Raw genomic sequence first — 25,531 nt, forward strand, 5'->3', positions numbered from 1 at the left:
TTTTTTGATAATTTTCTTAAAGATATACTCCCTCACTATCCACTATAGGTTGGCTGGATAGCACTTCCAAAGCTTTCCAAAATATGAAATTAGGTAAACTAAGCTAAGAACCTGCTCATTCCATCAATGCGGTAGGATTTTGGAGAGATGAAGAAATCAAAAGGTGGTTTTTCTATTGAGGGTGGTATTTGGAAAGTCGAAAGTAGTTTTTGAAGAAAGATGACCAAGGTTCGTATAGCCCTTGATCTAGAAATCCATCCATCCAATGGTTTACAAAATTTCCATAAACAATTCAACCCTTTTACCCAAAGGTTTCCATAGCTTTGCTTTCTTTACTCTTTGGGTTTTTGCGAGCTCCTCTCTTTGTCCAAAGTACTTGTATCCTCTGCAGGTTTTTGTAGGCCTTTCTTTTTCCCATGAGAATTCTCCTTTGATTTGTTAAAGCTTTAGTAATTTCAGAAAAAAAATTAAATCTTTGGCCTTCTTGCTTCAAATAATTGCGTAAACCTTATTTTTAATTTTAATTTTTCAAAATCCATCTCCTTGAGTCCTTTGGGTCCTCAAAGCTTTGATACCACTGTTAGGACCTTTAAGACCCTTGGAGAAGGAATTCTACTTTCTTAACACAAAAAATAGAGCATAACATATACTTGCACGAAGTAAAAGCATACACCTTAATAAACGAGAGATGGAGAATAGAGTAGAGGTCACCATTGACACAAGATTGGGTTGAACCTCCCTTGGATGAGTGTGGCCCTTGTACCACTCACACATAATTATATGTATTATAAAAAGCTTGCTTTTCAAATAGATAAAAATAAAGGACAAGTGCTTTTGAGTTTTTGAGAGTAAAAGCTCTACAAAAATATAGTAAGCTATAATTAAAAAGTCTTAGGCCTACCAAGAGAATAAAATACTATTTGGTATGTACAAAGGTATGAGGCCTTAGCCTTACAAAAATAGTAATGCCTAAATATGAAACCATAAAAGGTATTCATATGTTTTCCAAAATATCTCTTAGTAGTCCATGTTCCACCCGCGATTAGCACATAATTTGCCACTCAATCATCACTGGCATCCAAAATAATATTAGTCAGTGCACACAACTAATTAAACACATTGATCCTAACCATATTATACCAGCACACATAGCTAATTAAACACATTAATCATGATAAATAATAGGCATCCCCATAGAGGTTACGACTAACAAATATCTTAGTTGAACCAAGTCAGTCCAGAATAGCCATGATTATCAAATGTAGTCATAAATGGTTATTAATGACCTTTTCTTGATATCATTAAGCTTATGCTTTAACTACAAAACTACAACTCCTTCTTAACCCATAAATTATATTTGGTGAGAGGATAACTTTCAACACCACTCCATGAACAAACAACAAATGCTTGGCTAGTTTAAAACAAAAGAAGGGAATAAAACATAAGGCTTTGAACTTGTTATTGTGTAAACCTAATTTGTGTTTGGAGAAAAAGGCATTAACACTTCTCAAGTTAGCTTGGTCATGCTGCGGAGAGGGGTTAATCCCTTGTAGTCCCTAGTATACCAATTTTCAAGGCTTAAAAGCTTATCATGGGAGTTTGCAACTATACAATTCCAATAATTTTGGAGTGAAACTTAATACTTCTTACATACCTAGAGAGGCCAATCTCTTGTAGTCCATAGTATGCCAATTTCAATACTTGAAAGCTTTTAATGTGAATTTGTGCAATTGGAACATCTTACAAGTGTTTAAACTCCTCGTGGTGTTATCCTTACTTTATTGGAGAATAAAAAGCTCTCCATTTATGATAATAATTATGAACCCAAATCTTCAGAATGCATCGGATGACACAATTACATGATGTGTTTCTTAGGAATTTTTAATTTTCTTCTCATGAATCTTATGGTGTTAGGGGACTTAGTTTTGTCTTATATCTCATATATGTTGTACTTTCAAGTTAGTTGTAAAAACCTTTATATGTATTAGTTCCTTTTTGCTAGGTAGGGTAGTGGGTAATCCTTAATGGAATTATCACTTAAGATACATATAAAAACTTTTTGATATTTGTGCTAGCAAGAGCTACTGTTAATAAATCAAATCTTCTTTCCAAAAATATGATAATTTGCATGCGATGTTTACAATGCAAGATGTCTCACATGCATGGTGCTATGATCTCTCTGCCTTGAAACCTAACTTTTTTTATATTGCCATGATTTTACCCAACACACTCTTTATTCAAGCCTACTTGTATGGTTTACTTTAATGTTTCAATTTAGTCACAAGAAATTTGTTAGGGATAGCTGTTATAACTATGCATAAGTGAGTTATAAGATGTTGAATGATGGAGTAACAAGTACATAACTCATATAGCTATCTACTTGTTAAGACATAGTTCCTATAGCTATGCATATCCGAGCTATAAGATGTTGAATGGTGGAGTAACAAGTAAATTTTCTCTATTTCGAGCACTTTCTATCTATCTTTAACTCTCTCTCTGTGTACATGGACGTGCAGTCATGCACGCGCACACGCACACTCACACACACACACACACACACACATTCAAACATGTTTGAAACCCAGAGTCTTTACTACACAACTTATAGTAAGAGTTTGAATTCTATATGTGTGTGTTAGAGCAAGTTTTTTTTTTGGGACCAATATATATATATATATATATATACATACATATATATATACATATATATTTATACACATATATATATATATACATACATATATACATATATATTTATACACATATACACATATACATATATACATACATACATATATACATATACATATATATATATATATATATATATATATATATATATATATAAACAAAAAGCAGCTTTACATCTTTACATCAGATTTACCATCATGTAGGCCCTGTTTAGTAAATTGTAGACCAACTATCATCCTCGAACTTACAAAAGAAGACTGTTCCCATGAAATCTGATACAGATCATGGCTTCAGTAGTGCATCCTTTATAGAGAACCGTACCAATAGTTAGAGCAAGTTTTGAGATGCCCCCAGTAGAAGGAAAGGTTAGCTTGGCTTAGGTCTGCATGATTAGGTGTAGAGCCCCATGGAGGGACTTGGCCAACTCGTGGAGTATTTAGTGAAAGTCTGGCAAACTAAGAAAGTAAACTAAGTAGAGTGACTAAGGAAATTAAACTATATATACGTAGACACACGAGCGTTGTTGTCGGGTACAAAAACGAGCCGCCATCTTTGGCCGTCGCACGGACACGTCGGGACTCGGACACCAACGTTGTCCTCAACAGCAACAAAAGAACAGCTGCTTTCCTCTTCTTTTTTGCATTATCGTTCTTTCCAGCAGCAAGCAAGACTTGAGCTCATTTGAAGCAGAGAAAAGCACGAGAAGAGCTATTCCCTTGCTATACCCAGCATCGTCTTCTTCACCGGGTATTTTTTTCCCCCCACCTTCTTGCTGTATTCATCTCCGATCATGTGTTTCATTGGTGGTGATGATGATTATCATGATCGTAACGATGATGATAGGATGGGAAGAACTGATTTCTGTTTGTTGGCCTGAATGCATGATCTTTGTGTTCATTCCCTCATCCGTGCTCCGATCGTGTGTGTCGGTAGACTGTTAGATCCGCCCATGGTGAGCTTTGAGATGAAGGGATCGGCCTACAAAGCAGATCTTGCCTTTGCTGCCCTTTCTCGAGAGTTGGCTTGCTTGCCAGTTCAGACACAAGTGACTTACATCCAACAAAGCACACTAAATTTTCTTGCTAAGCTCTTGTGGCAAAGAGAGTAACAGAGAGAGGTGATAATGATGATGGGTCTTCTAATATTATAGCCAAGGCAGCGCCTGCAGGGAATGGGACTTGAAAGAGGGGATCTCTTGATTAGGATCCCTTGATTAGAGCCTGGTCAGTAAACCACCAAGCTAGAAAGAGAGAACAATAAAGGAAGCTCGTTCTCTTAACGTTTGCAGAAGGCCGAAATGACCTGATACATAAATGAAGACGATGGAGGTCCTATGCCAAATCTGTGGTTTAGAGAAAGGGAACATCAAATCAAACCAAAAACATTAAAACGTTTTAGTGTTCATCTATATACCACTAGGAGATGCAACATTTGCAATACTACAATATCGGCGGTCGTTAGATGTCAGGTGAGGTTCTGTTGACAATAGGTTTTACTTGAGGAGCAGCTGTTTTTGGATAATGAAAATTTTGGATGAGAGCTTTTAAATCATGGAAAACGGCCCATTTTCCTTATTTTGCACTGTGCGAATTTTAGCAAGTTAGGCACCTTTTTGCTTTAGTTGTGCTGGGGTGAACGATGCATGTTACTGGAGTATCTGATATTTCTGCTGGGTTCAACAGATCACATGTATCGATGAGTTTAATCAGTTGGAAAGAAAATCAGCATTTGTTTTGAAAGCACCTATGGTTTAGCAATTGCCACACATGCGTCCTTACTGAACATGAACATATTGCTTCTCTGCTTTCTCTTAGATGCGATGTACTTGGTGATGACACAACAAGATGGTCTCCTAAGAGCCACTGCATTATGGGACACCTGCCTTATAGGCAGAGAGAGAGAGAGAGAGAGAGAGAGAGAGAGAGAGAGAGAGAGAGAAATGAAATGAAATGAAATGTTATATTAACGTCTTCAAAAGGCCATAATGACCTATGAGACCAAAAAGTTACATCATGGTGGATCTGATACAATGTCTGGATAAAAAACCAGAAAATGAAAAAGAAAAATAAAGATGATACTATTGGCACCTAGAAAATGAAACTGGAATTGGAAGTCAAACAGAAACCCTTATAGGGTGTGAATATAGTGAGGGGGGGCTACGCTATGGAGGTGAGTGGAGTATAGTGAGGGGATACAATATCATGTGGGACGGGGGGGTACACTATGGAGGTGCCTCCATCTCATAATATGTGCCGCATCGGACGCTGGCGGATCTCCTCAATATCCTCTGTGGTCAGCACCCTGGCTGGGTGTCCCGCATGTCTCGCAAGAATAATCCGAATCCGCCGCTGCAACCTCCGTCTATGCTGGGATGCCCTCCTTCGTAGTCGTGGGCGTCTGGACCACCCAAGCTCAATCGCATGATCAATCAGTGTACCGCTGGTGTGGGCGGTATCCATGTCCTGCTGCTGCTGTGGTCCATCTGGCGCAGTGATGGTGGCTGGACTAAAGAAGTCTGTAATGTGCCTCTGAGTCTGGCCCTCTGTGCGCCTAAGCAGGCTATCTCTCGTTTAGTTAAGATGTCGGTGAGGCTGTGTTGACAATAGGTGTTACTTGAGGAGCTGCTAGTTTTGGATAGTGAAAATTTTGGATGAGAACTTTTTCATCACGGAAATGGCCCATTTGACTTCATTACGCGTTGTGTAAACTTTAGCAACTTTGGCACCTTTTTGCTTCAGATTTGTGGTGTTGGGGTGAGCGATGCATGTTATTGGAGTATCTAATATTTTTGTTGGGCTCAAAAGAAAGATCATATGTATCAATGAGTGTGATTGATTGGAAAGAAAATCAGCATTTGTTTTGAAAGCACCGATGGTTTAGCAATCACCACACATGCACCGTTACTGAACATGAGCATATTGCTACTCTGCACTCTCTTAGGTAGGATGTACTTGGTGATGACACATCAAGATGGTCTCCTAAGAGCCACTACATTATGGCACACCATCTTGATGACACATCAAGATGGTCTCCTTAGAGCCACATTGATGACACATCAACATGACCATCTTGATGACACATCAAGGATCGAGATGGTCTCCCAAGAGCCACTACATTATGGGACACTTATATGCTTAAGGACCTTCTCGTGACGGCTCAGTTTTACCACCTTGAGCACCATGTTACAGCGGCCCATGAGGGATGTGCTAGGGTGATATGAGAGCTCTCTGCCCATGTACCTAGATCAGATTTTATAGTTCTAGATTTTTGTTATCTTTCTTTATTACTATTTTGTAGATTTTTGTTATCTTTCTTTATTACTATTTTGTTATCTTTCTTTATTACTATTTTGTACCTAGGATGATGTACCTCATGGATATGATGTAACCTTTTGGTCTCATAGGTCATTTTGGTGTTTTGAAAATGTTAATACAACTCTCTCTCTCTCTCTCTCTCTCTCTCTCTCTCTCTCTCTCTCACCGAGTACATCCTATCTAAGAGAGCAAAGAAGCAATATGATAATGTTCAACAAAGGTGCTTGCATGTGGTGATTGCTAAACCATCAATGCTTTCAAAACAAATGTTGATTCCATTTTCAATCGATCACACTCATTGATACATGTGATCTTTCTTTTGTGCCCAACGACTCCAATAACATGCATCGCTCATCCCAAAACAACTAAAGCAAAAATGTGGCAAACTTGCTAAAGTTTGCGCAAACGAACACAAATGGGCCGTTTTTCATGACAAATAAGCTCTCATCCAAAACCAACAGCTCCTCAAGTAGAACCTATTGTCAACAGAGCCTCACCGACATCTAACGACTCCCAATATTGTAGTATTGCAAACGTTGCATCTCCCTCTCTCCCCTATCCACGAGAGAGAGAGAAATGTGTCACATGTGGAAGATCTGGGAGTCTTCTTTCAGTCCTAAACACCTTTCCAGGGACATGTAGATGCAAAATTCAAACAAAAGATGGAGAAAAGAGAGATAGTTGAGTTTTCCATATATTTAATATGGTATAAAAAGGGTACAATCTTGGCAAGCCCTAGGATGTCCCATAAAGGATGTTCTTGACTCCAAAAAGTCCCATCCTATTGACCCAGTGCTGTCCAGCTAGTAGAAAATACTCATAATATTATGCTTGTTGCCGACCGGTCCAATAGTCCATTCAGTACCCTGTTGGCCAGATCCTGCACCCTCAGGATGCTCTTCTTGGGATTCTGTTGTGCCTTGCTCATGCCCTAGTTATTCTGTTTATCTATTGCCCTTTCAGGGATCAGCATTTACATGTGCATGCAGATGACATCCCCTTCTGCTAAACATGATGACGGGATTCCAACTTTTGACCCTGGATGATTGTCATCATTCCTTTGTCTCCACATGGACTCCCCAACTTGTCATCCTTACCTTCTTGGTAACCTTTTCACTGAAAACCTTGCCTTGTTCTCCAATTCCACTCCAAATTCGATGAAGATCTGAGCATTTGTTTCACTTTGTCCCCTTGCCTTTTTGCCCTGTCCTTGAACACTTTCTTTGGTTTTTTTTTTCCGGAGTGTTGAGTTTGGCACTCTCACTCCATCCCTTGGAACTGTTTTCTTGAAAGCCTTTCTTGGATGTCCCAAGTGGCATCCGACACACAGGGTTGCTGCCATTCCCCTTCGGTGTTGTGGAGCACCACCAACCAACCTCTTGGGAACTTCTTCCATGTCTTGTATTACTCTTCTTGGATTGTGCACTCATTTGGGACACCATCAAGGTTTAGCCTTGCTGAGCCTGATGCTCTGATACCATTGACCAATGTCACATGTGGAAGCTCTGGGAGTCTTCTTTCAGTCCAAAATACCTTTTCAGGAACATGTAGATGCAAAACGCAAATAGAAGATGGAGAGAAGAGAGAAAAGAAAAGATATATTAATGTCTACGGAAGGCCAGATTGGCCCATGAGACAAATCTGTATACAAGTTTTTGTCTTGAGTGTCGTGGAAAGAAAAACTGAAATGAAAAGCTAATCCTAGTCATAAGTAGCTCACTATGCAGTTACTGTCTAGCATGCTATAGATGTACAATCATGATAGGTGGTATACTAGTATATCATACATGGGGCATGGGGCGAGGAGGACTCTCACATCTGTTGTGTCTTGGTGTAGCCTCTGGACTCTCTCCTCCATGGCTGTGCGGTATCGCGCTTGGATTTGGGCAGATTGGGCCTGATCGAGTAGTGGTGGTCAGCGTTTGGGTGGCAGCTCTGATCTTTGAGGTTCTTTGTAGTGTGAGCCCTCGTTGGGAGGTTGTAGTGTGAGCCCTCGTTGGGAGGTAGATGATATAGGGGGAGGGAAATGTGGCTCGCTGATAGGCCTGAAGAAGTTGGTGATCTGTGGCTGGGATCCTTGGCTCTGCAGTTGAATAAGCCTCTCTATGTCGGTGGACCTCAAGGAGGAAAAGGCCTAAGTATCTTTGATCAAGATACTCCATCATCCGGCTAGGTGGGCCAAAACCCTCTTTGAACAAGAAGTGGTATCTCTCTGATCTCATAATATACAGGGCATCTACATATGTAATGCTCCTCTGCCTCTACCTCTCTGTGGCATAATTTGCATACTGTGTCCTCTCTAGAGGTCCGTGCTGCACTCCATGCCTCAATCTCCAGAGTGTGAGGAAACTCTGATCTGACCAATAGTGACTCTCATAGCGTGAGACGTGTACATCCATATAGGCTGGGCGTCTGACAAATCCATCCTCTGTGAATCTAAGGAAATGACCTCTGTGTAGTATTGCATCTTGGTGGGAAGGGGACCCGACCAAGTCTCCTTGGTTTGGATCTGGATCAAATCTTGTCTCAGAATTCTATTCCTCTCCTCTCGGGAGAGTGTAAAGTATGGGGAGTCATCATCATATTGGAAGGGCGGTAATCTATCCATGTCGAGCCCATGTGTTGAGAACCACTCATCTACTGTAGCATACCATGATGGGTGATGGGTGATGGCCCTCTGTGTGGCAATACTCTGTGAGGACTCCATGGCCAAGCGGGGTAGTCTCTCTAGACCCATGCCTCTGATGCGTTTGATGTAGGCTATGGTCTGAAATAGAGTCTCTACCATCATGGGGGGCATTGCAAGCTTTGCTTTGACGATCTCAGGTGGGACTGATGGTTTGTTGCGAATCATCCTAGGGGTCACGAGGATCTACGGACTCTCCATCCGACGCTAATCATATGTGGAGAGGTTAGGGGCCCATACCTGTGTGGCATACATCATAGTTGGGGTGGCTAAGGTGTCAAATAGCCATCCTTTGGTGCGAGGGTCCTGGAAGTGAGCCTGATGACACTCGCTCCATCAATGCAAGGGCAGCATAACCTCGGGTGAGCCTGTCCTGCGATGCTTGTGTCATGGAGAAACGGCTCCCATTACTAGTGAAGGTAATACCCAAGTATACATGATTCTGTCACCTCCACCTGGTTTGCCTCTATATGTGATCATTGTATCGATATTTCATAACCTGTTTGGAAGTGTGAAAAGATCATAACCTTGGTTTTCCCAAGGTTCACTGAAAGGCCTCTCTGTGTACAAAAATCACCTAAGGCGTCCATGTGGCGCTACAGTCCCTCCTGCGAGTCAGATTTCAGAATGATGTCATCCGCATAGAGTAATAAAGTGACCAAAACCCCTGAAAGTGATGCACCACTCCCTCCTCCTCTGTCTGTTTAGTCCGTGACCTCATCTATGTACATGCCAAACAGTGTCGAGGAGAGTGGGCAGCCTTGCTTCACCCCCATAGTGCTATGTATCTCCTCTGACAGACTGTAAAGCGGCCTCGGTCCTCAGACGAAACCAAAGGGTGGTGCAAAAACAAACTTGCACACAAAACACTAACACCTTTGAAGACCTAGAAAAGGAAAACAAACAGGGGAGCTAGAGTGCTCCTGCAAATAGTACACGGACACCGATTGGCCCCAAAACGTAGTGGCGCCCCCTTGTGGTATTTCTTTAATTGATTATAAGAGAGATTTGATTACAATAAGGCTGGAAACTCGGCCGTCATAGTAGAACTCCGGAAGCTTGCAAAGACCCTGCATCATGGCTTCTTGTCCACTCGGCATCCACAAACAAGTCCAACCATTGTTCACATCAAAAGACTCTTTCACATGAGTCTTGCATACAGAAGCTTTCTCCCATGATCAGGGCTGCCACAACCTGTAACATACGGAAGCTTCGGGGGAGATCGGTAACTTCAATGCTCAGAAAAACAGCACACTTGTTGCGACGAAATTACCGAACAAAACTGAATATAGATGTGCAGAAAAATAGAGAGAGAGAGAGAGAGAGAGAGAGAGAGAGAGAGAGAGAGAGAGAGAGAGAGAGAGAGAGAGAGAGAGAGAGAGAGGACAAGAGGACACAGTATTGGGTCGCAAATACCCTCTGTAGGGCCCCCACCACGAATGGTGTATTTGCTTTTATTAGAATGATGCAAAATACTGAAATAAAAGACTGACTGAACCTTCTTGGCTGAGATGGATCTCTGCCCTTGACCTTCAATCCTTCACCCCTTCTGCGTTAGCTTGTTCTTGGCTGTCCTGGCCCTTGGTTCAGCTTCAGCACTTGGTGATTGATGAGATAAAAGAACTGATTTGAGCCTTGGGTATTTATACTCTTCTGGACAGCCAGTCGGCTGGTTTACAGCAGTCGGCTGTCTCATGAATGCTCCACGACTAGAAAAATACAGCATTTAATGCTGAAAATGCTGCGCATGACTACAAACAGGGCTGGGCACTATGCGCATTAGATATTGGCTGCTGGGCAGCCTGTGGGCTCCACCACACTTGCCCTACAGTCCCTTAGGGCTGGGTAACCAGTCGGCTACCTTTGCAAGAGCCCTAGGGCTGTCCTACAGCCCTCCTATGGCCATCCCATGGCTGGTGGGTACAGCCAGGGCCTTCCTGGCCCTTGTGGGGGTGGTCTTACACTTTCCCCATGCCCACAAGTGTCCTTGGGGTAGCTCTATGGGTTGGCCCATTTCCTATATGCAAACCCTAACTGTCTACACAGTGATCTGGCATCCAGTATCATACCAGATACACAGAACCACTGACGTCATTCCAGAGGGAGACTCCCAGCGCGGACTAGCATTGTTTCATGTGCAGGACAATGCACACCTGACCTCGAACGACTGGAATGGAACCCTGGCTGACTTGTCCCGGACGACAGGCCTCACAAGGGACCAGTTTTCCATCCCAGGTCCTGCACCTTTTGTACAAATATGTCTATGTGGCATCCAAGTGCAGGATGCACGTGACACAACCATCCATAGCCTCTCACCCTATGAACAGCATCACACCCTGACACATCCAATGCTCCTGCATCACAACAGACTCCAAACTATCCTGCACCCTCTTTGCCTTCCAAGGGTACTATCCATCTCAGCCATGGATTCTCGAACCTTTGTTCAATCAGCAGCAAGGCTGTACCAAACATGTGTCCATTCCTGTACCCACTGCCTGCATGTGACCTATCTCCTGGAGAAACCGTAAACATATGTTTCCTCGAGAAACCTATGACCTGTTTCCACATGAAACCCATAGGTCTGTTTCCCCCTTGAAACCTTTATCCTGTTTCCATACAGAACCATTCACAACACTATTCAAAAACAATGCCAACAACGGCATACATTCAGTCACATGTTCCCTCATGAAACATCTGGAAACATAGATATGCCCATAATTGTAGGTCCCTCTGTTCCTTTCAAGCAAGAAGAAAACAATATGCTCTGTAAACATGCACCCAAGTGAGCTTGCATCACTTCCATGCCAAGAAACGCATCCAGGTGACCCTGTACTTGCAGCTGGAAACCCAAGCACAGGCTGCGAGGCCAGGCGGCCAGGCCTGCCAAGCTAGGCGACAGGCGCCTTGGCCTACGCAGCCAGGGGCAGGCGCCTAGGCCACGCAGCAGGCGCCCAAGCCTACGTTGGCTTGTGGCCACGCCTACCCAGGCGGCCAGCAGGTTGGCGGGTGCCTAGGCCTACGTAGCCAGGCCTACGCAGCCTAGCGCAGGCGCCCAGGCCAGGCGAGGCAGGCGCCTAGGCCCACGTGACCTTGTGGCCAGGCCTACGTGGGGGTGGCGCAAGCCAGTGCAGGCCACCTGTGCGACCCACAGGCGCCGGCAGGAAAGCAATCACCGGCAGCATCAACGGGCGGCTCTAATCCGGGAGGGAAGTAATAAAAAAGAAGAAGGAAGCATTCAACGCTTTTGTTTTTTTTAGATTAAATTTTTTTTAAAAGTTTAAAAACCCCCTCCAAGATTAAAGGTGTTTTATTTTTTTTAAGAAAATTGAATATATATATATATATATATATATATATATATATATATATATATATATATATATATAACACAAAAGCAAAAGCTCAAGAAGCTTTTGGGGCTAGCTATATAAACCCCTTAAGTGGGCTTCTTGCCACACATCTCTCAAGTTTTCAAGCTCTCAAGCTCTCAAGTTCCCTTGCACTTTCATTGTGCAAAGATCAAATTTTCTCTCCACTTGTCCTCTTCACGATGTCGACCCAAGAATAAGAGTTGGAGCCCCTTGTTGAACGCGAAGGCTTGCCGGCTACGGAAGATACCGATGTCGATCTTTTTGATGATTATGTATCAAAATGAGATTTCCAAGAGTTCAAAGTAGCTCTCGAAGCTTCTTCGTCGGAACGTCAGGCACAAATCGCAGCCCAGATGCAAGCTTTGCCGAACTCCATCGCTCTATTGACCACTACCCTCTCTACTCTATCGGGTATGGATACCTTGGCTTTTGCCTTAGGCCACAACATTACTCCGGAACCGATCGGGGGCGAGCAAAAGCAACGCACCAAGGAGATCGTGAACACTTGGCATTCATAATCTCCACTCCATTAAGTCCCTTGGACTTACTTGTTACCACCTTCCACTCCTTTTTTGCCTTCTCTTTGACGCCTTTCTTGACCACGTCCTTCCACTCCACGGAGAATGCATGCTTGGTAGCTTCAATCTTAGCTTCCATGTTTCGGGCTAGTTTCTCTATGCGGGGCAATTCCCCTTCCTCCGGCATGACCTTCTTCAGGTCTTGTGTGGTGGTGGCCATGTCCTTCTTGAGAGGCTCCACTTGAGCTTGGAGTTGTTGTATCATCATGTATATTTAATATGGTACAAAAAGGGTACATACAATCTTGGCAAACCCTAGGCTGTGCCATAAAAGGTGTTCTCGACTCCAAAAAGTCCTACCCTACTAATCCAACTCATAACGGACTGAATGGTTCTAATTATTCTTGGTTGAGCCTTTTTATAGGCTTTGGGACCCCACTGTAGGTTGTTGATTGATGTTGGCCAGTAGAAAATACTCATAATATTATGCTTGTTGGTGACTAGTCCAATAGTCCCTTCAGTATCCTGTCGGCCAGATCTTGCACCCTCAGGATGCTCTTCTTGGGATTCCCTTGTGTCCTCGCTACTTATTTTATATGCTGCGCCTTCAAGGATTAGCCATGGGATTAGCATGTGCATGTGCATGTAGATGACATGATGACATGATGCCAACTGTATGCTACTCATGTTGTCACACTAAATGACAACGGTCCTATCCATGGGCTCACCCATATCACCAAGTAGCTTATGAAACCAAGCTATCTCACTAGTTGCCATAGCAGTGCTTGGGTACTCTATCTCTGTACTCGACAAGGCAATTGTCGGTTGTTTCTTGTTGCTCCAATTCACAACAGCACTCCCAAAAGAAAACATAAAGCTGCTGGCAGATCTCTTGTCTAAGACACTACCAGTCCAATCAACATCTGTATATCCGTGTTAAGTATCTCCCTGTGAAAATCCATAATCAACAGTGGACTTTATGTATCTGAGAATCCATCTAGCCACATCCAAGTGTGGCTTCCTGAGGCATGCATAAACTCACTCACAAGTCCAACAACATAGCTCAAATCTGGCCTGGTAACAGTCATGTAGATCAAGCTACTCACTATGTGCTTCTATATAGTGGGGTCTTCCACGAAAAGCTCACATGTATGTGCAAAAATCTTAGATTTCTGTTCCAATAGCATTGAAATAAGCCTATCATACCATACTTGGACAACATGTCTAAGTCATACTGCATTTGTAAGTTGTAACGGCAAAATGTCATCAGGTGACCTGACCACCACTATACCAAGAAAATACTGCAACTCACTTGGCGTGTGCATGCAAATCCCAGTGCTAATCCTTGAGAAGTAGCGTATAAATATCAGAAACGTGAAAGAGCTACCTAGGAGAACCGCCAGCAATGCGGAAGAGGACGTGAATGGCCTAGCCTAGTCGAATGGTCTCCCCACCCCCAAATCCCGGTGTCCACCATAAGTGGGGAATGAGGGAGACCACGGGGCGTAGTGCCCCAAATAGGAGGGCCATGAAGATCGAATCCTAGCATGTGGGATAGAAGCTGTTGATGTGGCGAATTTCAATGCCAATAGCCCCCCAGAAAGAGACGACTGAACGATGCCAAGCAGGAGCGAAGTCGAGCAGGAGCCCAAGAGCCAAACAGGCTCTGATACCATATTAAAAACGCAGAAGAGCCACCCACGAGAACCGCCAGCAATGCGAAAGAGGACGATGGATGGCCTAGCCTAGCTGAATGGTCTCCCCACCCCCAAATCCCGGTGTCCACCATAAGTTGGGGATGAGGGAGACCATGGGGCATAGTGCCCCATATAGGAGGGCCGTGAAGACTGAATCCCAACATGTGGGATAGAAGCTGCTGATGTGGCGGCGTAGGAGAGAAGGGTGGCGAATCTCAATGCCAACAAAAGACCTGATTTTGGAGCTTCAGCAACTATTAAAGGCATGCAAGGTAGTGTGATGGACTTGGTTCCTATCGACCAGCAAAAGATGGACTTATCATGGTGTCGGCTGCAGGAAGATGTTTTTATGTGGAGGTAATTGGCTGATAGCATGTCGGCTAGATAACAATTCCTTCAAAGGCCTATTTAAGGTAGGCGTTTGGCTCACATTCATCTCTCACCTATGGGTGTTAGGTCATAGTGAAACCGGCCTTCAGAAATCTGACGGGCGGTGAAACAAACACTCGCACATAAAACACTTCAACACCTTTGAGGACCTGGAAAAGGAAAACAAACAGGGGGAGCTAGAGTGCTCCTGCAAATACTACACGGACATCGATTGGCCCCAAAACGCAGTGGTGCCCCTTGTGGTATTTCTTTACTTGATCAAATTTGAGTACAAAGTACAACTTGTAGAATCCTCTACCAATAGGATCCCTTAAAGTCTCACCTAGGACTTCCAAATGAGAACTCTCGTTATCACAGCACAACATACCATAGAGAAGGCACACCTGTACAACACCTCCCTCCTTGAAAAGGTCTTCGCCATCTCTACCATGGATCCCTCAAACCCTTTCCCAAACATCAGTAGGGCTGTACCAAACCATATGTCCTTCCCTATAGCCACAGCTTGCATGTAACCTCGAGAAAACTACACCTGTTCGCATGAATCCAAAGACATGTTTTCCACATGAAACCAAAGACCTGTTTCTACCTGAAACTAAAGACTTGTATCCCATAAACCATAGGCATGTTTCCTCGAAATCAAAGTCCTGTTTCCTCTCGAAAACCAATGTCCTGTTGCCATGACAGATATGCCATCCAAGCACGGTGCCGAAATCAGGGTTGTTTTCCATAGCAATACCATGCGCTTTTTCCATAACCCAGAGAGAGAAGGATAGAGGACGTGTCAAGCAATCCCCTGAATACACATAAGTTCAAGACGAAGAGGAACAACACATCCCTTCCATGAACATCATCCTGTGCATCTTAACTGGATCCTCTGTATCCCAATCTCTTCAATAGGGCCTGCACCCCATGGTTTAAAATAGCAGTACTGTTGTACAACAATAGCAGGAGCATCAACAGTAGCCTTGCTCGGCACTACAGTACAATCCACACAAAGCCGCCACAACAGTAGCCGAGAGCAGTAGTACCTCCTCCAACAACCCACGCACACGCACACGCACGAGCGCCCACTAGCACATATACACACTGGTGAGTGTGCGCCCACACATGAGGAAGAGGGCAAGCCCTTGATGTCTCCAAAACATAGCCCAAGGAGACCTTTAAAGCTCTCCGCCTGAGGAATCCTGCTCAGCCACACGTATCTGCAAGTAGCGCGTGGATGCGAATCTTGTTGCCAGCCACACGTATAGCGCTTTGGGAGTCGCCAGACGACCAGCCACCCACGGAGAGAAGTGCCAGACGCTACATGATATCACCTGAGGCCATCGCCCCGCCTGGCTGCTTCCACACATGCAGCCGCCACCAGCATGTGGCTTGCTCCACGTTGCAGAAATTTGCCCACCTGGCTGCTTCCAAGGAGATGCGCCCGCATATACCACACGCTACCACATGACAACTCGAATTCTGCCACCCTTCGCCTTTTTATAAAGATGCGATTTGGTTCGCTTTCCAGAAAGCAAGATTTAAAGCAAAAAGCGCATGCTTCCATAAAAATAATATTTTAAATCATTCAAAGGTTATAAAACCTTATAAACTCAAAATCCCTTTTTGTCCCTTTCACACTTGGGCTGGCCACACATGGGTTTCTTTCTTGATTCCAAGCTGATGCCTTTCATACTGTCCATCCTATGCCCGTGCCCACCTGCTTGTTGTCTAGAGAAAAACACAGGGTTGTAATACATAGACTATATCACATGCACCCTTCACGCAGCTAGGGTACACAGTGACACATTGACATGATCATTAGTGCAACATTTTGTACAGAAGTAGTACCTTTTTTATGGGAACATTTGTTTGTGAACACGTTGTGAGCCCTCGGTCAAAGGATAGTCAGGCACATTCTACGTAGGTCAGTTTCCAAGCCATAGAGGTTAGTTGAGGGTCAGCCCTCTTAACCCACTTGGAGAATTCATCAGATAAGTGCATGTAGAGTCAGCCATAGCATGTAGTGTCATTATCCAGTAGTAGAACTTTATAGGTTTGCATTTGGGCCAGCCCATAGTGTCATCAGCCTGTCCAAAGGCTGTTCACACTGCACAGCCGTGGACAGCAGACAAGGCCAGCTGACCCAGTATGCTCCAGTGGGCCAGCATTTGCAGCAGGCCGACAACCTAACTTTGTATGAGCAGCAGTCAGCCAGCTTAAGGAATCGGCAGCAGCCAGTAAAAAGGCTTGAAATAGAGCATAAAACAGCGCTCAGCATTTAATGCTGATTAATAGCATTAAATGCTATTTTCAGCATTATTTGTCTGACAGGGAGCTGGCCGACCTGCTCCTGGAGGACATATATAAACAAGCGCTTTATTCCTCATGCATTCATTCAGGTATTGAGCAAAGTATTCAGCAGTTTAGCATCCTACTCATCTCCAGAAAACAGTGAAGATCCTCCTCAGCATTCAGCCAGCATGTGTGCAGTCCTACAGCTATCTGGACTTGCATCAGTGTCCCGAAGAGTCTTTTGCACTGCCTCCGATTGGTGGATACTCAGTCGAAGTACGGTCTTCCTCATCCTTGCATTGGGCATTCATATCGCTTGTTTCTTAAGCATTGTACAACATTCTGCAAAGAGTAATATAAGCAAATACTTTTGCTTTCAGGCGCGCGTGCGCACCGGGGGGTGGGCTTCAGTGGATATTTGGGACCCAAGAAGGTGTCGTGTACTTCACTCTCATTCTCTTCTCTCTCTACTCTTTGAATTTGGATGTTGAAGATTCTCACCACATAAAGGTATAAAGAAGGCCTTGTTGTGCATTATCACGATCAACCTCAGTGCATGTAACATTGGTATTAGAGCATTAGGTTGGTGACCCAACTCGCCTACCTAAAGAAGTGAGCATTTGGTGGATGGTAATACTGCGGTTTGGAAAAAACACCCAGGCCTCCACCATGTCGGGAGAGAAATCACATAAAAAAGAAAGCCAGCAAGAAGTTATGGAGGCACAAAGCTTCCAACACAACACACCAACAAAAGGTACGCTTTTGCTAAGCACAGAAGAGCTCTTGAGAATAATGATGGAGAAAATAAATTCTTTGAAGATGCAGCTTGCCGCAGAAAAAGAGAAACCCAAAGAAGGCATATCAAATTTGGCGCACATGTTCTTTAGCATGGAGGAACAAAGAAGAAAAGATGAAGATAGATGTGAAGATGTAAGAAATAAAGAAGAACAGAGACGTGCGGAGGAACAACGAGATAAGAAAGCCAGACACAAATATGGGGAAGACCAGTATTGTTGAGAAGTTGTTGATTGAGAGTTTCAACAAAGACTCGACTGGGAGGCTATGCAAATCCAACATTAGCAGACGATGACACAGATTCTGGAATCACCACTGTCGTACGAACCTCTTCAAATTTTAGTAAGTATGATGGTAAGTGTGATCATGCTGTTGTTACTCAATTTATTCATCAATTTGAGGCATATTTTCTTTTAGCTAAAATTATAGATCCACAAAATAAAGTCCATCTGGCAGCACCCCAACTCATTGGGGAAGCTCTTACTTGGTGGTAGCATTGGTCACAACTTCACACAGACCCCATCACAGGCCAATTTCAATTTGATTGGACTACCTTCGTGGCTGACCTCAAAGCTCGTTTTCTTCCATCATAGCACGTGACTGATCTTAAGGATGAGTTTTACAAACTCACCCGGGGTGGTTCCCTTGTTTTGACCTATTCCAACAAGGTCATTACAATGGCCGAGCAGTTGGGCGTATCGGAAAAAGATAAGCTCAAGCAGTTTATTCGAGGTTTGGACACTAACAATAGGTACCCAATTAGGAATTTTGAGTCTCAGACTTGTGCATGGGCATTGACCCTCACTCATAATTAGGAACTAATGTTGAATGGAGGTAAGCCCAAGTAGGTACGGTCTACTCCTAAGCCCCAATAGTAGTCATCTATCCACCCAGTAGTCATCCACCCAGTGTAAGGGACTTGGAACAACAAAGGCTAAAAGGACCAAAAGAAAAATTCTCAGAGTCAATCAGGCAATAGGAAGGATTCTAAGCTCAAGAAAACTCCTAAGGAAAAAGCTAAGGAGGGCATCATTGGAGGTTATCTCCAGTCGGATGAATAGACACAGTACAGGATAGAGAACCGTTGTTTCTTCTGTCACACTGTGGGACACGGGAAGAAAGATTGCACTAAGTTACAGGTTGAAAAGTCTGCTAAGGCATCCACTTCCATAGTAACAAACGTAGCAGGCCCATCCACATCTCCGCCATTAGCCTCTAATGTTGTTCAGCTTTTGCTCGCTTTGAATTCACTGCTACCAGTGGTGTTTGATGGTAAGCAAGAGGGTGAGGCTGAGGGATAGACAAAGGCTCTCATCCTCGCCTATGGCACTGCAAGGGGACGCTCTCATCCTTGCCTATGGCACTGCAAGGGGACAACAGTTCATTGTCCTCTTTGACATGGGTAGTTACGAGGATGTCATCTCTCTGCAGTTGGCAAACAAGATGAGTTGTTCCTTGGTTCCTTACCATCTAGATGTGGATGGGTTTACCCCTGGTCTACGTACACACATTTCTCATAAAGCTTGGCAGTTTGAGTTTCAGGTTCAGAGAGCAACATTCTAGTGGGATTTCATTGTCTCCCCTCTTTTAGGGTGTGACATGATCCTTAGGATCCAGTGGTTTAGACAGTATGCACCCATTCCTGATTGGAGGTAGGACACTTTCACTATCGTTGAAGGCTTTCTTGAGCCCATCATGATTTGCTGGGGGGGGGGGGGGGGGGGGGGGGGGGGGGATTGCAGCATTCCTGGAATTTCACTCATTTTTCACATTCAAGTCCAACGAGCCATCAGAAAAGAAAAGTGTGCGTTACTATGTGCGCTCTCAGTCTAATGCAGTTTAGATATCACTTGCAGTGGAGCAGTGGATGGTTGGTCTTTTGTCTCAATACATCAACATCATGCTCCGAGATGACCTTCCATCCAATCTCCCACCCAGTAGACTTGAGGACCATGGCATAGAGTTGGTTCTTGGTTTAGAGCCTCCCAGCAAGTTCCGCTATCACCTTTCTAAGGCGTTGGAGAGTGAGCTCGAGCAATAGTTAGCCTAGCTACTCCAGTCTGGATTTATTCGACCGTCCTCCTTTCCTTTTGTTGCTTCCATTTTGTTTGTCCAAAAGAAAGATAAGTCTACACACTTTCAGGGCGCTCAATAAGCTAACAGTCATCAACATAAATTCTATCAAGTTGATTTTTGAATAATGACCGCCTAGCTCCCCGAACCTTGACCTGCGTCCCTCCGCCTCTGTGGCTGCTTCGCCCCCTCCTTCCTCCGCCTCCCTTCCTTCCTCCATCGCTGCGCCCCTCCGCCTCTGTGCCTGCTTCGCCCCCTTCCTTCCTCCATCGCTGCGCCCCTTCGCCTCTGTGCTTCGCCTCATGCTTCCTTGTTGTTCGCCCCTGCCTCTGCCTGCCCTTCTTCGCCCTCTAGTTTGCGCTGTTTCGCCTCCCCTCCTCTCCCGGCCTCCCCTCCTTCCTCCGCCTCTTTTCCCTCTGTGAAGCCCTGTTGTGCTGCCCTTCCCCTGCCCTTCTTCGCCTTTGTGTCCAGCCATCTCCCCCTTGCTTCCCTTTCCTTTTTGCTTTTCCCTTTTCCACCCTCCCTTCCTTTCCTCCGCCTTCTTGCCTACCTCTTCCCCTTGGTTCGGATTGCTCCTCATCCGGGTTCAAGTCGGTCTTTTTCTTTGATTAGCATCATGGCTAATCATTCTCCCTCGGCCGGGCGAACCATTGTTTTTTTCGCGTCTCCAGGCTCGGGATTGGGTCCTGGCGGCTCTGCCCTCCGACCTCGCTCTACACTTTCGAGATGTCAGGTTGCTTGGAAGAGGTTTCTTCCAAGTGGATTTTGATTTTGAGGACGCAACCTTAGAGGTTTTGAAGGGCAGCCCTTTGCCATTGGGCCCGAGGAAGATATTTTTTCTTCCCTACTCCAGCTATTTTGACCCTGTTGAGGAAGACCGGAACCGTTTCCGATTACTCTCAGATTCCCAGGTCTTCCTCGCGCATATAGGCCTATGTTAGAGGCCATCGGGTCTGCCTTTGGGCTGGTTCTTCAAGTGCCCCCACTTCACGCCTTGCCGACATCTTCTGCCCAGGTGGTCACTGCCTCAGCGGATGCTGTCCCCAGGGTCATGGTTCTTGCTCGTGACATTGAGCTCTTTGAGGACTATGTTTTGCTTCCGGCCCCTTGTGGCCCTTTGAAGCAACGTATGGAGATTGCAGGTAAACCTGATCAGTGCCGGGTTTGTCACCATCAAGGTCACTTTGCTCGAGATTGTCCTTGGGCTCGAGGTCGTAGGAGGCCTCGTAAGCGTGCTTCTCAAGCGCCACCTCCCTTGGTTCCTTCCCGTCCTTCAGTCCGCCAGGTGTGGCGAGCTGTCTCTCACGTCCGCCCCCCTGTGCGATTGATGGAAAGGCCTCCTCGGATCATGTACAGATAGATGATGTTTTTGGTCACAGGGATGTGTCAGCTGATGCATCTTTGCATAGAGATGATATCACAGATCGGGATGATTTTGTTGAGTCCTCTCTCTACTTGGAGGGGGCGATATGCAGGATGTTCAGCACAGTGGGGATCATGTATTGCAGGATTTTCAGCATAATGCCATTGCCCTTGATGCCCCGCAGGGCGAACAGGTTTCTCGTACATATGCAGGTACTGTGCAGGGCCTCGGACAAGGGCATGTCAGTGGACTTTGACCCGTGGATTTTCCCGTCCTCCAGCATTATGAGAGGCGTCCTCAGGCTGTCCATCGTCTTCTTAGATCGGGGGTCAAACCCTCTTCTCTTCCATGAGAATTGTCTCATGGAATGTTCAGCGCCTTGGAGGGCTTCCCACCCGTGGTATGAAGCGCCTTCTGAAGGACCAGCTTCACCCTGCTGTTACAGGAGGGTCTATGGATGTGCTTTTGTTGCATTAACACAAATTGGATAGATCTCAGTGTGGCAAAACTCGTAAGCGTGCTTTCTGGCCACACCTTCTGGTCCTCGACAGTTGGAACTAGAGGGGGTGTTTGTATTTCAGTGGCAGCATCTATTATACCTCATGTTATTAGGCACGGTGTTATCATCCTTGCTAGAGCGCAGTGGATCTTGATCATGCATGAGGGTCAGAAATTGGGAATCTTGAATATCTATGCACCTAACGTGAAAGGTGAAAGGGTGGCCTTTTGGGACACCATTACAAATGTCATTCCCCAGGTTGATCATTGGATATTGGGAGGAGATTTTAATATGGTTGAGCAACCTTCTGACAAGAAGGGTGGACACGAAGGGGGTTTACACCCTTTGGAGCGAACCTCATGGGAGAGGTTCACGCTTTTCTTTTTTGGCAGGGATTGCTGGACTAAGGATGATTTCCAGAGAAGGCCAAATTCCTTATCTTTCTCTTGGCATAACCGCAGGAGCGGGGATGAGAGCATCTTTGCATGTCTAGACAGGTTTTATGTGGATGATTGGTCCTTGGACAGAGGAGGCACCATTGCTATTATGCTTGGCACCACCAAATCCGATCATTGCCTCGTCGTTTTGCGTCTCAGGGAGCCTGGGGCTCGCTCGGCCTCTCCCCGTGTCCGTATCCCTGACTCTCTTTATCTGATGCTGACATTTCCCTTGAGATCAGAGAGATATGGAGATCTTGTGACGGTCCTGATCCTCATCATAATATTGTGCTAGCTCTTGAGAGGACTAGCCATCATTATCATAGCACTGCCTTGTCTAAGAAGGAGGAGGCTCTGGACAAGGAGAGAGCTATTAGGCGTAGGATTGCTCCTCTTCAGAGGGAACATGAAAAGCATCCACATGCGACTTGGATTACAGACCTCTTGACCACAGTTAGGGCAGAGCTGCAGTTAGCCATGGACAGGAGGGCTGAGTTCGCCTTTCATGCGAACGAGGCCTTTTGGATTGAGATGGGCGGCAGATGCAACAAAGAGTCTTTTTCAGCACACAGGCCTTCCCATAGCAGGGATTCTGTGAGGTACTTGCAGGACTCACAGGGTGAGGTTCAGATTGAGCCTGACAAGGTGAGGGGTATTGCTTCAGAATTTTATCGGTCTTTGTTGACTGCAGAGGTGCCCTCTCCTAAGAGAGATGTGGCACGACAGAAAGTTTGGGAGTGCATGCCCAGGCTCATTACAGATGCTGTGTGTTCTTCCCTGGATGCCTCTTTCTCGAAGGATGAATTCCTTCACGCACTGCATGCTCTTTCCAGTGGTTCATGCCCAAGGGATGATGGTCTTTCTCCCGCCTTCTTTATTCTTTTTTTGGATCATATTGGAGATGCTATCACTGTTGCCCTCCAGGAAATGTGGTTGTTGGGTATGATGCCTCCATACCTCACGGAGGGGCTGATTCACCTTATCCCCAAGAGTGGGGACAAGACTGAAATCAAGCAATGGAGGCCCATCACCCTCCTTGGATCTGCATATAAAATCTTAGCTAAAGCCTTGAGTATAAGGTTGCAGCCGATTCTACAAAAGGGCTATCCATGATACCCAGAATGGTTTCCTCCAAGGAAGGAGTATATTTGATAACATTTTTTCTTTCTAGTGGGCAAAGTCTAGTCAGTAGCCTCTTGCCATTCTTTTGCTTGATTTTGAAAAATCTTATGACAGAGTGGATTGGGATTTTTTGGAGGGCACTATGGCACACATGGGGTTTTCTCAAAACTGGATCAGAGGGGTGTCTTGCCTATACAGGGAGGCTCATAGCACTGTTTTAGCCTCTGGGGGACGCGGTGAGCGTTTTCAGATTTCCCGTTCAGTGAGGCAGGGCTGTCCCCTCGCCCCTTTACTGTACCTCATTGTAGCTGAGGCTATGAGCAGGTTTCTTCGGGCTGCCCCTCCCTGGTGTTGTGGGTCTCAGGCTGCCTTTATGTACGGAGGAAGAGTTTTTGGACTCTTGAGTTAGCAGATGATATGGCGTTGTTCCTTGAGGCTTCACATGCTTGTTTATGTTCTTTCCGGACAGCCTTGGAGGCCTTTTGTTTGGCAGCAGGAGCTACTATCAATTGGCATAAGTCACTCGGTTTTTGGATCAGTAATTCTCCTCTTGCAGATTGGGGTATAGATGTTGGTTTTATTTGGATTGAGAGAGGATGCTCTGCCAGATACCTTGGTTGTCAGGTGAGCGTTGACATCTCCCGTGCACAACAGTTTGCTCCAGTGCTCTTAAGCATTAAAAGCAAACTTCATCACTGGAGTAGGAGGAAGCTCGACTTGGCCTCTAGAGCTTTGGTGGTGAACCAAGTTTTGCTAGCCACGACTTGGTTTATCGCTTCATGCTGGATTTTTCATAAGGGCTGCATTGGCCAGCTTCGTCGCCTTATTCGGAACTTTCTTTGGTCAGGGCTTGATGGAAATGCACACACCAGGGCTAGAGTTGCTTGGGAAACCATTATTAGGCCTAAGTAGGAAGGTGGATTGAATACCATTGACCCTGAGGTGCAATGTAAGGCTTTGCTTTGTAAGCTGGTTGTTAGGGGCTTTCTTCCAGGCACTGAGCCGTGGAAGGACTTTCTCATGCGGCTGATCACGAAGTGTGTCCCTGTTCGCGGAGGTGATTGGACTCTTAGCTCACGCTTTATTTTTTTGGATGCAGTTCACCGCTCCCCTTCATCACCCCTGGTTAGGTTCCTCCTACGGGCTTGGGACTGCCTGAGGAGCTTTTTGGTACACATCCCCCTGCGTTCAGCGGAGGAAGTTAACCGGCAGCCCATTCTATGGAATGATTTGATCTTAGATGTGCATGGTAGGCCTCTTGGGACAGCTGTGCATATTCTTTGGGTTGGCTGGGAGATCCTATGCCCCACAGTGCTGGCTTGGAAGAGGTTTCAGAGCCTCACTGAGGTACAGAGATTGGATTTCACGCAACATTTGAGAGGCTCTAGCCGGAGGATTGCACAGATTGATGCAGCCATTCCCAACCACTGGATTATTGGATCTTTCTTGGAAGGCTGTCATCATTCTTGGTTTGGGGTTTATTCTGGGACAGGTGTTCCTCTTCAGGTTATGTGCCTCCCCTTGCCTAGGGAGGATGATGTACCGGTCTTTTTTTTGTACAGGATGGATGGCAGCTGGAGAGATGTGACGTGCAGGACCTTATTGAGGTCCCTCAGATTCGTCCAGTCAGAGTTGTTGGCAGGTTAGGGAAGCACGTCTTTGTTGACCCCCCCCCTCGGGATGATCACAGAGAGTGTTAGTCTTTGGTTGTATGGTGGCTGCCCTATCAGACATTTGCATTGGGACCCTAGTGAGTGGGAGTGGAAGGATGCTTGTAACCCTTTGAAAAGCATGCCTTTTTTCAGTTATACGGTGTGGAATGCCAGACATCTTATCTTGGGACACATTCAGAGTGTCCGTACTCTTAGACCCCATTGGGAATCTTACGGCATTTCGACTGACATTTAGAGGTTTTTTTGGCAGAGATTGTGGCATTCTTATAGGAAGCCACAGATTTTCTCCTTTATCTGGGTTTCTCTTCATGGTGGTCTGGTCACCAATCAGTGGAGGTTTGTTACTGGTGCTTGCCCAGCATGCCCTGGATGTGCAAGAGTTTCGGAGTCAGTTTACCATTGTTTATGGGAATGCAGGGAAGCACAGAGGGTTTGGTCTGCGATTGCACACCTCTTTGGTAGGATTAAGAGGGATGCTATCATTTCTTTTGGTTCTATCATTTGGTTGACACAGTCTGGGCCTCAGCTGAGATTGGAGGGGACTGACAGGAGCTTGGCCATTATGGTTAGGCAAGGAGTTGCTCTGCAGTGTTGTCTTCAGGATTTGCCACTTTCACACTTTGTC

The 25,531-nt window shown here is 45.3% G+C and overlaps 1 protein-coding gene across 8 annotated transcripts in view; it reads left to right on the plus strand.

Annotated features, from left to right (window-relative positions):
• The first annotated feature begins 3,176 nt into the window (after window positions 1–3,176).
• Window positions 3,177–25,531, plus strand: part of LOC147632299 (uncharacterized) — a 33,693-nt gene continuing 11,338 nt past the window's right edge. For 2 of the 8 annotated variants that reach the window (XM_086807115.1, XM_086807117.1), the window contains exon 1: window positions 3,225–3,438. Coding sequence is in view for 2 of the 8 variants with exons in the window: in XM_086807110.1 (XP_086663236.1) it covers window positions 4,025–4,159 (135 nt within the window). In the remaining 6 variants the exon portion in view is untranslated. Of the gene's footprint in view, window positions 3,439–3,516; window positions 4,160–17,324; window positions 17,699–17,769; window positions 18,082–25,531 lie in introns of those variants that run through there. The other 6 variants (XM_086807111.1, XM_086807114.1, XM_086807112.1 and 3 more) reach the window with 6 other exon arrangements.

This window comes from Cibotium barometz, chromosome 13 (assembly GCF_041138505.1).
Source record: "Cibotium barometz isolate CiBa-2024 chromosome 13, ASM4113850v1, whole genome shotgun sequence".
Classification (NCBI taxonomy): domain Eukaryota; kingdom Viridiplantae; phylum Streptophyta; class Polypodiopsida; order Cyatheales; family Cibotiaceae; genus Cibotium; species Cibotium barometz.